The sequence below is a fragment of the Heptranchias perlo genome, chromosome 43 (assembly GCF_035084215.1).
Source record: "Heptranchias perlo isolate sHepPer1 chromosome 43, sHepPer1.hap1, whole genome shotgun sequence".
Lineage (NCBI taxonomy): Eukaryota > Metazoa > Chordata > Chondrichthyes > Hexanchiformes > Hexanchidae > Heptranchias > Heptranchias perlo.
In genome coordinates this window covers 3,311,362-3,325,928 of record NC_090367.1, presented here as the reverse complement: position 1 = coordinate 3,325,928, position 14,567 = coordinate 3,311,362, and the positions used below count along the sequence as shown (strand labels likewise).

General features: G+C 51.7%; 1 protein-coding gene across 1 annotated transcript in view; it reads right to left on the bottom strand.

The window, feature by feature from the left end:
• The window catches only part of LOC137306334 (latent-transforming growth factor beta-binding protein 3-like), a 160,959-nt gene that overhangs the window by 34,167 nt on the left and 112,225 nt on the right, over positions 1 to 14,567 (bottom strand). Inside the window, exons 10-11 of the mRNA XM_067975482.1 lie at positions 3,886 to 3,955; positions 736 to 822 (exon numbers count right to left, since the gene is read on the bottom strand). Coding sequence (XP_067831583.1) covers positions 736 to 822; positions 3,886 to 3,955 — 157 coding nt within the window. The remainder of the gene's footprint in view (positions 1 to 735; positions 823 to 3,885; positions 3,956 to 14,567) is intronic.

Here is a 14,567-nt window from a genome sequence, read left to right as displayed (position 1 = left end):
GCACTGTCGGAGGGTCAGTACTGAGGGAGCGCTGCACTGTCGGAGGGTCAGTACTGAGGGAGCGCCGCACTGTCGGAGGGTCGGTACTGAGGGAGCGCCGCACTGTCGGAGGGTCAGTACTGAGGGAGCGCCGCACTGTCGGAGGGTCAGTACTGAGGGAGGGCCGCACTGTCGGAGGGTCGGTACTGAGGGAGCGCCGCACTGTCGGAGGGTCAGTACTGAGGGAGCGCCGCACTGTCGGAGGGTCAGTACTGAGGGAGCGCCGCACTGTCGGAGGGTCAGTACTGAGGGAGCGCCGCACTGTCGGAGGGTCAGTACTGAGGGAGCGCCGCGCTGTCGGAGGGTCAGTACTGAGGGAGCGCCGCACTGTCGGAGGGTCAGTACTGAGGGAGCGCCGCACTGTCGGAGGGTCAGTACTGAGGGAGCGCCGCACTGTCGGAGGGGCTGCGTGTGGGATGTGACGTTGCACTGAGGTCCCTGCCTGTGTTAAAGTTAAAGATCTAACCGTATCATTGGCTCTCGGAACTACACGGGGACACCTGCACCAACCAGGACATCCAGAGAAACTCCCCCAAAATAAAACCACAGTTCGGTTCATCATAATTAGTTGCCACATTTCGATCTGCGATGGGGAGACTCCCTCCTTAACAACCAGAGATGGGTTCTAAAGCCACGGGGCCACCCACCCACCCTGTCCTGTCCTCAGGTAGATTCAGCAGTGAAAGGGTTACCTACCTATGACCTGGGACGGACCAAACTCCATGGGCTGCTCGGGGGGCAGCACTTTCACAGCAGGGGTCGTAGGTCGTGTCTCCAATTCTACTGGGAAGGAGAAAAGCAAAAACAAAGGGTTTTACCGCGGTGCTGGTACGGAGTCGCTGCCTGATCCTGCACCGGAAATACGGAGGGACAGGGAAGGCAGTCTAACTACCATCCGTGCGCCTTGGGTGTTTGACTCCAGCCCAGCCCAATCAGATCAAAGTAGAGGGAGCTTTACTCTGCATCGAACCCTCCTTTTCCCCTCCTCCCTCCACATTGTCCCATCAAACACTCCCAGGGCAGGTACAGGGTTAGATACAGAGTAAAGCTCCCTCTACACTGTCCCATCAAACACTCCCAGGGCAGGTACAGGGTTAGATACAGAGTAAAGCTCCCTCTACACTGTCCCATCAAACACTCCCAGGGCAGGTACAGGGTTAGATACAGAGTAAAGCTCCCTCTACACTGTCCCATCAAACACTCCCAGGGCAGGTACAGGGTTAGATACAGAGTAAAGCTCCCTCTACACTGTCCCATCAAACACTCCCAGGGCAGGTACAGGGTTAGATACAGAGTAAAGCTCCCTCTACACTGTCCCATCAAACACTCCCAGGGCAGGTACAGGGTTAGATACAGAGTAAAGCTCCCTCTACACTGTCCCATCAAACACTCCCAGGGCAGGTACAGGGTTAGATACAGAGTAAAGCTCCCTCTACACTGTCCCATCAAACACTCCCAGGGTCAGGTACAGGGTTAGATACAGAGTAAAGCTCCCTCTACACTGTCCCATCAAACACTCCCAGGGCAGGTACAGGGTTAGATACAGAGTAAAGCTCCCTCTACACTGTCCCATCAAACACTCCCAGGGCAGGTACAGGGTTAGATACAGAGTAAAGCTCCCTCTACACTGTCCCATCAAACACTCCCAGGGTCAGGTACAGGGTTAGATACAGAGTAAAGCTCCCTCTACACTGTCCCATCAAACACTCCCAGGGCAGGTACAGGGTTAGATACAGAGTAAAGCTCCCTCTACACTGTCCCATCAAACTCTCCCGGGGCAGGTACAGGGTCAGATACAGAGTAAAGCTCCCTCCACACTGTCCCGTCAAACACTCCCAGGGCAGGTACAGGGTTAGATACAGAGTAAAGCTCCCTCTACACTGTCCCGTCAAACACTCCCAGGGCAGGTACAGGGTTAGATACAGAGTAAAGCTCCCTCTACACTGTCCCATCAAACACTCCCAGGGCAGGTACAGGGTTAGATACAGAGTAAAGCTCCCTCTACACTGTCCCGTCAAACACTCCCAGGGCAGGTACAGGGTTAGATACAGAGTAAAGCTCCCTCTACACTGTCCCATCAAACTCTCCCGGGGCAGGTACAGGGTCAGATACAGAGTAAAGCTCCCTCCACACTGTCCCGTCAAACACTCCCAGGGCAGGTACAGGGTTAGATACAGAGTAAAGCTCCCTCTACACTGTCCCGTCAAACACTCCCAGGGCAGGTACAGGGTTAGATACAGAGTAAAGCTCCCTCTACACTGTCCCATCAAACACTCCCAGGGCAGGTACAGGGTTAGATACAGAGTAAAGCTCCCTCTACACTGTCCCGTCAAACACTCCCAGGGCAGGTACAGGGTTAGATACAGAGTAAAGCTCCCTCTACACTGTCCCATCAAACACTCCCAGGGCAGGTACAGGGTTAGATACAGAGTAAAGCTCCCTCTACACTGTCCCGTCAAACACTCCCGGGGCAGGTACAGGGTTAGATACAGAGTAAAGCTCCCTCTACACTGTCCCATCAAACACTCCCAGGGCAGGTACAGGGTTAGATACAGAGCAAAGCTCCCTCTACACTGTCACATCAAACACTCCCAGGGCAGGTACAGCACGGGTTAGATACAGAGTAAAGCTCCTTCTACACTGTCCCGTCAAACACTCCCGGGGCAGGTACAGCACGGGTTAGATACAGAGTAAAGCTCCCTCTACACTGTCCCATCAAACACTCCCAGGGCAGGTACAGCACGGGTTAGATACAGAGTAAAGCTCCCTCTACACTGTCCCGTCAAACACTCCCGGGGCAGGTACAGGGTTAGATACAGAGTAAAGCTCCCTCTACACTGTCCCGTCAAACACTCCCAGGGTCAGGTACAGCACGGTTTAGATACAGAGTAAAGCTCCCTCTACACTGTCCCGTCAAACACTCCCAGGGTCAGGTACAGCACGGTTTAGATACAGAGTAAAGCTCCCTCTACACTGTCCCATCAAACACTCCCAGGGCAGGTACAGGATTAGATACAGAGTAAAGCTCCCTCTACACTGTCCCATCAAACACTCCCAGGGCAGGTACAGCACGGGTTAGATACAGAGTAAAGCTCCCTCTACACTGTCCCATCAAACACTCCCAGGGTCAGGTACAGCACGGTTTAGATACAGAGTAAAGCTCCCTCTACACTGTCCCATCAAACACTCCCAGGGCAGGTACAGCACGGGTTAGATACAGAGTAAAGCTCCCTCTACACTGTCCCATCAAACACTCCCAGGGCAGGTACAGCACGGGTTAGATACAGAATAAAGCTCCCTCTACACTGTCCCGTCAAACACTCCCGGGGCAGGTACAGGGTTAGATACAGAGTAAAGCTCCCTCTACACTGTCCCGTCAAACACTCCCAGGGCAGGTACAGCACGGGTTAGATACAGAGTAAAGCTCCCTCTACACTGTCCCATCAAACACTCCCAGGGCAGGTACAGCACGGGTTAGATACAGAATAAAGCTCCCTCTACACTGTCCCGTCAAACACTCCCGGGGCAGGTACAGGGTTAGATACAGAGTAAAGCTCCCTCTACACTGTCCCGTCAAACACTCCCAGGGTCAGGTACAGCACGGTTTAGATACAGAGTAAAGCTCCCTCTACACTGTCCCGTCAAACACTCCCAGGGCAGGTACAGGGTTAGATACAGAGTAAAGCTCCCTCTACACTGTCCCGTCAAACACTCCCGGGGCAGGTACAGGGTTAGATACAGAGTAAAGCTCCCTCTACACTGTCCCATCAAACACTCCCAGGGCATGGCTTTTATAGACAGGAAATTGTCCCCTCTCGAACACGAGATAATTTAGTCAGTACTCACCCGGGAATCTCGGTTCGATTGGGATGAGGCTGGCAGAGAAAACTTCCTCCATGAGACTGAAAGTGGGTAACTGGTCCACCCCCAAAAAGAGAAAACCAATCAGTTTATAAAGCAGACATACATCATCCGTCAGCGAAACATCAGACTAACCATCTTCTGACTGCATGGATTTTCTCCCCCTCCATTTCATTCCCATCTCTCCCAAAAGCATTGTATCCACAGGCACTGGCTGTCCCCCGGTTATTGTCCATGAGACTGTTTCTCACAGTGAAACCAGACAAATGAGCGTCGCCAGACTATTTAACAGCAGAGATTTCACAATGGAAACAAACCTCTTCCCGTTCACTCCCACTGTACACAATCCCAATGGACCAAACCCCTTCCCGTTCACTCCCACTGTACACAATCCCAATGGACCAAACCCCTTCCCATTCACTCCCACTGTACACAATCCCAATGGACCAAACCCCTTCCCATTCACTCCCACTGTACACAATCCCAATGGACCAAACTCCTTCCCGTTCACTCCCACTGTACACAATCCCAATGGACCAAACCCCTTCCCATTCACTCCCACTGTACACAATCCCAATGGACCAAACCCCTTCCCATTCACTCCCACTGTACACAATCCCAATGGACCAAACTCCTTCCCGTTCACTCCCACTGTACACAATCCCAATGGACCAAACTCCTTCCCATTCACTCCCACTGTACACAATCCCAATGGACCAAACCCCTTCCCATTCACTCCCACTGTACACAATCCCAATGGACCAAACCCCTTCCCATTCACTCCCACTGTACACAATCCCAATGGAACAAACCCCTTCCCATTCACTCCCACTGTACACAATCCCAATGAACCAAACCCCTTCCCATTCACTCCCACTGTACACAATCCCAATGGATCAAACTCCTTCCCATTCACTCCCACTGTACACAATCCCAATGAACCAAACCCCTTCCCGTTCACTCCCACTGTACACAATCCCAATGGACCAAACTCCTTCCCATTCACTCCCACTGTACACAATCCCAATGGATCAAACTCCTTCCCATTCACTCCCACTGTACACAATCCCAATGGACCAAACCCCTTCCCATTCACTCCCACTGTACACAATCCCAATGGACCAAACTCCTTCCCATTCACTCCCACTGTACACAATCCCAATGGACCAAACCCCTTCCCATTCACTCCCATTGTACAGAATCCCAATGGACCAAACCCCTTCCCATTCACTCCCACTGTACACAATCCCAATGGACCAAACTCCTTCCCATTCACTCCCACTGTACACAATCCCAATGGACCAAACCCCTTCCCATTCACTCCCACTGTACACAATCCCAATGGACCAAACTCCTTCCCATTCACTCCCACTGTACACAATCCCAATGGACCAAACTCCTTCCCATTCACTCCCACTGTACACAATCCCAATGGACCAAACTCCTTCCCATTCACTCCCACTGTACACAATCCCAATGGACCAAACTCCTTCCCATTCACTCCCACTGTACACAATCCCAATGGACCAAACCCCTTCCCATTCACTCCCACTGTACACAATCCCAATGGACCAAACTCCTTCCCATTCACTCCCACTGTACACAATCCCAATGGACCAAACCCCTTCCCATTCACTCCCACTGTACACAATCCCAATGGACCAAACTCCTTCCCATTCACTCCCACTGTACACAATCCCAATGGACCAAACCCCTTCCCGTTCACTCCCACTGTACACAATCCCAATGGACCAAACTCCTTCCCATTCACTCCCACTGTACACAATCCCAATGGACCAAACTCCTTCCCATTCACTCCCACTGTACACAATCCCAATGGACCAAACCCCTTCCCGTTCACACCCACTGTACACAATCCCAATGGACCAAACCCCTTCCCGTTCACTCCCACTGTACACAATCCCAATGGACCAAACCCCTTCCCGTTCACTCCCACTGTACACAATCCCAATGGACCAAACCCCTTCCCGTTCACTCCCACTGTACACAATCCCAATGGACCAAACCCCTTCCCATTCACTCCCACTGTACACAATCCCAATGGACCAAACCCCTTCCCATTCACTCCCACTGTACACAATCCCAATGGACCAAACCCCTTCCCGTTCACTCCCACTGTACACAATCCCAATGGACCAAACCCCTTCCCATTCACTCCCACTGTACACAATCCCAATGGACCAAACCCCTTCCCGTTCACTCCCACTGTACACAATCCCAATGGACCAAACCCCTTCCCATTCACTCCCACTGTACACAATCCCAATGGACCAAACCCCTTCCCATTCACTCCCACTGTACACAATCCCAATGGACCAAACTCCATCCCGTTCACTCCCACTGTACACAATCCCAATGGACCAAACTCCTTCCCGTTCACTCCCACTGTACACAATCCCAATGGACCAAACTCCTTCCCGTTCACTCCCACTGTACACAATCCCAATGGACCAAACTCCTTCCCGTTCACTCCCACTGTACACAATCCCAATGGACCAAACCCCTTCCCGTTCACTCCCACTGTATAGAATCCCAATGGACCAAACCCCTTCCCATTCACTCCCACTGTACACAATCCCAATGGACCAAACCCCTTCCCATTCACTCCCACTGTACACAATCCCAATGGACCAAACCCCTTCCCATTCACTCCCACTGTACACAATCCCAATGGACCAAACTCCTTCCCATTCACTCCCACTGTACACAATCCCAATGGACCAAACCCCTTCCCATTCACTCCCACTGTACACAATCCCAATGGACCAAACTCCTTCCCATTCACTCCCACTGTACACAATCCCAATGGACCAAACTCCTTCCCATTCACTCCCACTGTACACAATCCCAATGGACCAAACTCCTTCCCATTCACTCCCACTGTACACAATCCCAATGGACCAAACTCCTTCCCATTCACTCCCACTGTACACAATCCCAATGGATCAAACCCCTTCCCGTTCACTCCCACTGTACACAATCCCAATGGACCAAACTCCTTCCCATTCACTCCCACTGTACGCAATCCCAATGGATCAAACCCCTTCCCGTTCACTCCCACTGTACACAATCCCAATGGACCAAACTCCTTCCCATTCACTCCCACTGTACACAATCCCAATGGATCAAACCCCTTCCCATTCACTCCCACTGTACACAATCCCAATGGACCAAACTCCTTCCCATTCACTTCCACTGTACACAATCCCAATGGACCAAACCCCTTCCCATTCACTCCCACTGTACACAATCCCAATGGATCAAACTCCTTCCCATTCACTCCCACTGTACACAATCCCAATGGACCAAACCCCTTCCCATTCACTCCCACTGTACACAATCCCAATGGATCAAACTCCTTCCCATTCACTCCCACTGTACACAATCCCAATGGACCAAACCCCTTCCCATTCACTCCCACTGTACACAATCCCAATGGCCCAAACCCCTTCCCATTCACTCCCACTGTACACAATCCCAATGGACCAAACCCCTTCCCATTCACTCCCACTGTACACAATCCCAATGGCCCAAACCCCTTCCCGTTCACTCCCACTGTACACAATCCCAATGGACCAAACTCCTTCCCGTTCACTCCCATTGTACACAATCCCAATGGACCAAACTCCTTCCCATTCACTCCCATTGTACACAATCCCAATGGACCAAACCCCTTCCCATTCACTCCCACTGTACACAATCCCAATGGACCAAACTCCTTCCCGTTCACTCCCACTGTACACAATCCCAATGGACCAAACTCCTTCCCGTTCACTCCCACTGTACACAATCCCAATGGACCAAACCCCTTCCCATTCACTCCCACTGTACACAATCCCAATGGACCAAACCCCTTCCCATTCACTCCCATTGTACACAATCCCAATGGACCAAACCCCTTCCCATTCACTCCCATTGTACAGAATCCCAATGGAACAAACCCCTTCCCATTCACGCCCACTGTACACAATCCCAATGGACCAAACTCCTTCCCATTCACTACCACTGTACACAATCCCAATGGACCAAACTCCTTCCCATTCACTCCCACTGTACACAATCCCAATGGACCAAACCCCTTCCCATTCACTCCCATTGTACAGAATCCCAATGGAACAAACTCCTTCCCATTCACGCCCACTGTACACAATCCCAATGGAACAAACCCCTTCCCATTCACTCCCACTGTACACAATCCCAATGGACCAAACCCCTTCCCATTCACTCCCACTGTACACAATCCCAATGGACCAAACCCCTTCCCATTCACTCCCACTGTACACAATCCCAATGGACCAAACCCCTTCCCATTCACTCCCACTGTACACAATCCCAATGGACCAAACCCCTTCCCATTCACTCCCACTGTACACAATCCCAATGGACCAAACCCCTTCCCATTCACTCCCACTGTACACAATCCCAATGGACCAAACTCCTTCCCATTCACTCCCATTGTACACAATCCCAATGGACCAAACCCCTTCCCATTCACTCCCACTGTACACAATCCCAATGGACCAAACTCCTTCCCATTCACTCCCACTGTACACAATCCCAATGGACCAAACTCCTTCCCATTCACTCCCATTGTACACAATCCCAATGGACCAAACCCCTTCCCATTCACTCCCACTGTACACAATCCCAATGGACCAAACTCCTTCCCATTCACTCCCACTGTACACAATCCCAATGGACCAAACTCCTTCCCATTCACTCCCACTGTACACAATCCCAATGGATCAAACCCCTTCCCATTCACTCCCACTGTACACAATCCCAATGGACCAAACTCCTTCCCATTCACTTCCACTGTACACAATCCCAATGGACCAAACCCCTTCCCATTCACTCCCACTGTACACAATCCCAATGGATCAAACTCCTTCCCATTCACTCCCACTGTACACAATCCCAATGGACCAAACCCCTTCCCATTCACTCCCACTGTACACAATCCCAATGGATCAAACTCCTTCCCATTCACTCCCACTGTACACAATCCCAATGGACCAAACCCCTTCCCATTCACTCCCACTGTACACAATCCCAATTGCCCAAACCCCTTCCCATTCACTCCCACTGTACACAATCCCAATGGACCAAACCCCTTCCCATTCACTCCCACTGTACACAATCCCAATGGCCCAAACCCCTTCCCGTTCACTCCCACTGTACACAATCCCAATGGACCAAACTCCTTCCCGTTCACTCCCATTGTACACAATCCCAATGGACCAAACTCCTTCCCATTCACTCCCATTGTACACAATCCCAATGGACCAAACCCCTTCCCATTCACTCCCACTGTACACAATCCCAATGGACCAAACTCCTTCCCGTTCACTCCCACTGTACACAATCCCAATGGACCAAACTCCTTCCCGTTCACTCCCACTGTACACAATCCCAATGGACCAAACCCCTTCCCATTCACTCCCACTGTACACAATCCCAATGGACCAAACCCCTTCCCATTCACTCCCATTGTACACAATCCCAATGGACCAAACCCCTTCCCATTCACTCCCATTGTACAGAATCCCAATGGAACAAACCCCTTCCCATTCACGCCCACTGTACACAATCCCAATGGACCAAACTCCTTCCCATTCACTCCCACTGTACACAATCCCAATGGACCAAACTCCTTCCCATTCACTCCCACTGTACACAATCCCAATGGACCAAACCCCTTCCCATTCACTCCCATTGTACAGAATCCCAATGGAACAAACTCCTTCCCATTCACGCCCACTGTACACAATCCCAATGGAACAAACCCCTTCCCATTCACTCCCACTGTACACAATCCCAATGGACCAAACCCCTTCCCATTCACTCCCACTGTACACAATCCCAATGGACCAAACCCCTTCCCATTCACTCCCACTGTACACAATCCCAATGGACCAAACCCCTTCCCATTCACTCCCACTGTACACAATCCCAATGGACCAAACCCCTTCCCATTCACTCCCACTGTACACAATCCCAATGGACCAAACCCCTTCCCATTCACTCCCACTGTACACAATCCCAATGGACCAAACCCCTTCCCATTCACTCCCACTGTACACAATCCCAATGGATCAAACCCCTTCCCATTCACTCCCACTGTACACAATCCCAATGGACCAAACCCCTTCCCATTCACTCCCACTGTACACAATCCCAATGGACCAAACCCCTTCCCATTCACTCCCACTGTACACAATCCCAATGGACCAAACCCCTTCCCATTCACTCCCACTGTACACAATCCCAATGGACCAAACCCCTTCCCATTCACTCCCACTGTACACAATCCCAATGGACCAAACCCCTTCCCATTCACTCCCACTGTACACAATCCCAATGGACCAAACCCCTTCCCATTCACTCCCACTGTACACAATCCCAATGGACCAAACCCCTTCCCATTCACTCCCACTGTACACAATCCCAATGGACCAAACCCCTTCCCATTCACTCCCACTGTACACAATCCCAATGGATCAAACCCCTTCCCATTCACTCCCACTGTACACAATCCCAATGGACCAAACCCCTTCCCGTTCACTCCCACTGTACACAATCCCAATGGACCAAACCCCTTCCCGTTCACTCCCACTGTACACAATCCCAATGGACCAAACTCCTTCCCATTCACTCCCACTGTACACAATCCCAATAGACCAAACTCCTTCCCATTCACTCCCACTGTACACAATCCCAATGGACCAAACCCCTTCCCATTCACTCCCACTGTACACAATCCCAATGGACCAAACCCCTTCCCATTCACTCCCACTGTACACAATCCCAATGGCCCAAACCCCTTCCCATTCACTCCCACTGTACACAATCCCAATGGACCAAACCCCTTCCCATTCACTCCCACTGTACACAATCCCAATGGACCAAACCCCTTCCCATTCACTCCCACTGTACACAATCCCAATGGCCCAAACCCCTTCCCATTCACTCCCACTGTACACAATCCCAATGGACCAAACCCCTTCCCATTCACTCCCACTGTACACAATCCCAATGGACCAAACCCCTTCCCATTCACTCCCACTGTACACAATCCCAATGGACCAAACCCCTTCCCATTCACTCCCATTGTACACAATCCCAATGGACCAAACCCCTTCCCATTCACTCCCACTGTACACAATCCCAATGGCCCAAACCCCTTCCCATTCACTCCCACTGTACACAATCCCAATGGACCAAACCCCTTCCCATTCACTCCCACTGTACACAATCCCAATGGACCAAACCCCTTCCCATTCACTCCCACTGTACACAATCCCAATGGCCCAAACCCCTTCCCATTCACTCCCACTGTACACAATCCCAATGGACCAAACCCCTTCCCATTCACTCCCATTGTACACAATCCCAATGGACCAAACCCCTTCCCATTCACTCCCACTGTACACAATCCCAATGGACCAAACTCCTTCCCATTCACTCCCATTGTACACAATCCCAATGGACCAAACCCCTTCCCATTCACTCCCACTGTACACAATCCCAATGGACCAAACCCCTTCCCATTCACTCCCACTGTACACAATCCCAATGGACCAAACCCCTTCCCATTCACTCCCACTGTACACAATCCCAATGGACCAAACCCCTTCCCATTCACTCCCATTGTACACAATCCCAATGGACCAAACCCCTTCCCATTCACTCCCACTGTACACAATCCCAATGGACCAAACCCCTTCCCATTCACTCCCACTGTACACAATCCCAATGGACCAAACCCCTTCCCATTCACTCCCATTGTACACAATCCCAATGGACCAAACTCCTTCCCATTCACTCCCACTGTACACAATCCCAATGGACCAAACTCCTTCCCATTCACTCCCATTGTACACAATCCCAATGGACCAAACCCCTTCCCATTCACTCCCACTGTACACAATCCCAATGGACCAAACCCCTTCCCATTCACTCCCACTGTACACAATCCCAATGGAACAAACCCCTTCCCATTCACTCCCATTGTACACAATCCCAATGGACCAAACCCCTTCCCATTCACTCCCACTGTACACAATCCCAATGGACCAAACCCCTTCCCATTCACTCCCATTGTACACAATCCCAATGGACCAAACTCCTTCCCATTCACTCCCACTGTACACAATCCCAATGGACCAAACTCCTTCCCATTCACTCCCATTGTACACAATCCCAATGGACCAAACCCCTTCCCATTCACTCCCACTGTACACAATCCCAATGGACCAAACCCCTTCCCATTCACTCCCACTGTACACAATCCCAATGGAACAAACCCCTTCCCATTCACTCCCATTGTACACAATCCCAATGGACCAAACCCCTTCCCATTCACTCCCACTGTACACAATCCCAATGGACCAAACCCCTTCCCATTCACTCCCATTGTACACAATCCCAATGGACCAAACTCCTTCCCATTCACTCCCACTGTACACAATCCCAATGGACCAAACTCCTTCCCATTCACTCCCATTGTACACAATCCCAATGGACCAAACCCCTTCCCATTCACTCCCACTGTACACAATCCCAATGGACCAAACCCCTTCCCGTTCACTCCCACTGTACACAATCCCAATGGACCAAACCCCTTCCCATTCACTCCCACTGTACACAATCCCAATGGACCAAACTCCTTCCCATTCACTCCCACTGTACACTATCCCAATGGACCAAACCCCTTCCCATTCACTCCCATTGTACACAATCCCAATGGACCAAACTCCTTCCCATTCACTCCCACTGTACACAATCCCAATGGACCAAACTCCTTCCCATTCACTCCCATTGTACACAATCCCAATGGACCAAACCCCTTCCCATTCACTCCCACTGTACACAATCCCAATGGACCAAACCCCTTCCCGTTCACTCCCACTGTACACAATCCCAATGGACCAAACCCCTTCCCATTCACTCCCACTGTACACAATCCCAATGGACCAAACTCCTTCCCATTCACTCCCACTGTACACAATCCCAATGGACCAAACCCCTTCCCATTCACTCCCACTGTACACAATCCCAATGGACCAAACTCCTTCCCGTTCACTCCCACTGTACACAATCCCAATGGACCAAACCCCTTCCCATTCACTCCCACTGTACACAATCCCAATGGACCAAACCCCTTCCCATTCACTCCCACTGTACACAATCCCAATGGACCAAACCCCTTCCCATTCACTCCCACTGTACACAATCCCAATGGACCAAACCCCTTCCCATTCACTCCCACTGTACACAATCCCAATGGACCAAACCCCTTCCCGTTCACTCCCACTGTACACAATCCCAATGGACTGCATCCTTCCGTGTTGGTTGGAGGGGGTTGCAATATTTTAAAATGAAAAGTAGAGGCAGAGCCTGCCAGCAGTTCCTGTACTCCCCGTCTGTTGTCAATGCCCCTTGTTGCCAGCCGGCAGTGACCACTCAGGATGACATCCCCCCCACTCTGTCCAGGGGTCACTGAAGTCCAGGCCAGGCACCTCCCCACACAAAGCGGCTCAAACTGGGAATTGAGTGGAGGAGGGGGTGAACCGTTCCCTCTCCGTGGTGCTGAATGTTCCTGTGCACACGAGATTCACCTCTTCTTTATCTCGCTCACTCGTTCCCTCCCGACTCTTGCGGGAGTGCATTTCCATCAAGTGGCTGCCGTTGACAGCTCAGCCCGATCCTGGTCCTCACCCGATGCCCACACACACGCCCACGGTGGGGGGGGGGGTGGGGGTGGTGGGGGTCACTGCATAGTCCTCGGGAGTGGGATCGCCTGATTTAACCCTCCCTAACTCAATGGCACCTACTGCAGCGTCCCTGAGCGAGATCGCAGAGCGGGGGTCAAACCTGGGCTCTTCCTCGCCTCCAAGACCGCCCACTCCCACCTCTGGAACGAGGAGCAGTGGAGGAGTGAAAGGGTGAGGGGAAAAGAGAATGAGAGATTCAAGGATGGAGGGAAAGGGAAAAGTAGGGAGAAAGGAAATTGAAGAGATGATAAGGATTGTGAGAGAGAAAGTGAGGGATTGAGGGGGAATGGAGGGGGGAGGATAGAATGAAATGGGGAGAGAAAGGATTAGAGAGGTGGAATGAAGAGGAGGGAGGGAGAGGGTTAGACAGGGGGAATGAAGAGGAGGGAGAGAGAGGGTTAGAGAGGGGGAATGAAGAGGAGGGAGGGAGAGGGTTAGAGAGGGGGAATGAAGAGGAGGGAGGGAGAGGGTTAGAGAGGGGGAATGAAGAGGAGGGAGGGAGAGGGTTAGAGTGGGAGAATGAAGAGGAGGGAGGGAGAGGGTTAGAGAGGTGGAATGAAGAGGAGGGAGGGAGAGGGTTAGAGAGGGGGAATGAAGAGGAGGGAGGGAGAGGGTTAGAGAGGTGGAATGAAGAGGAGGGAGGGAGAGGGTTAGAGAGGTGGAATGAAGAGGAGGGAGGGAGAGGGTTAGAGAGGGGGAATGAAGAGGAGGGAGGGAGAGGGTTAGAGAGGTGGAATGAAGAGGAGGGAGGGAGAGGGTTAGAGAGGGGGAATGAAGAGGAGGGAGGGAGAGGGTTAGAGAGGTGGAATGAAGAGGAGGGAGGGAGAGGGTTAGAGAGGGGGAATGAAGAGGAGGGAGGGAGAGGGTTAG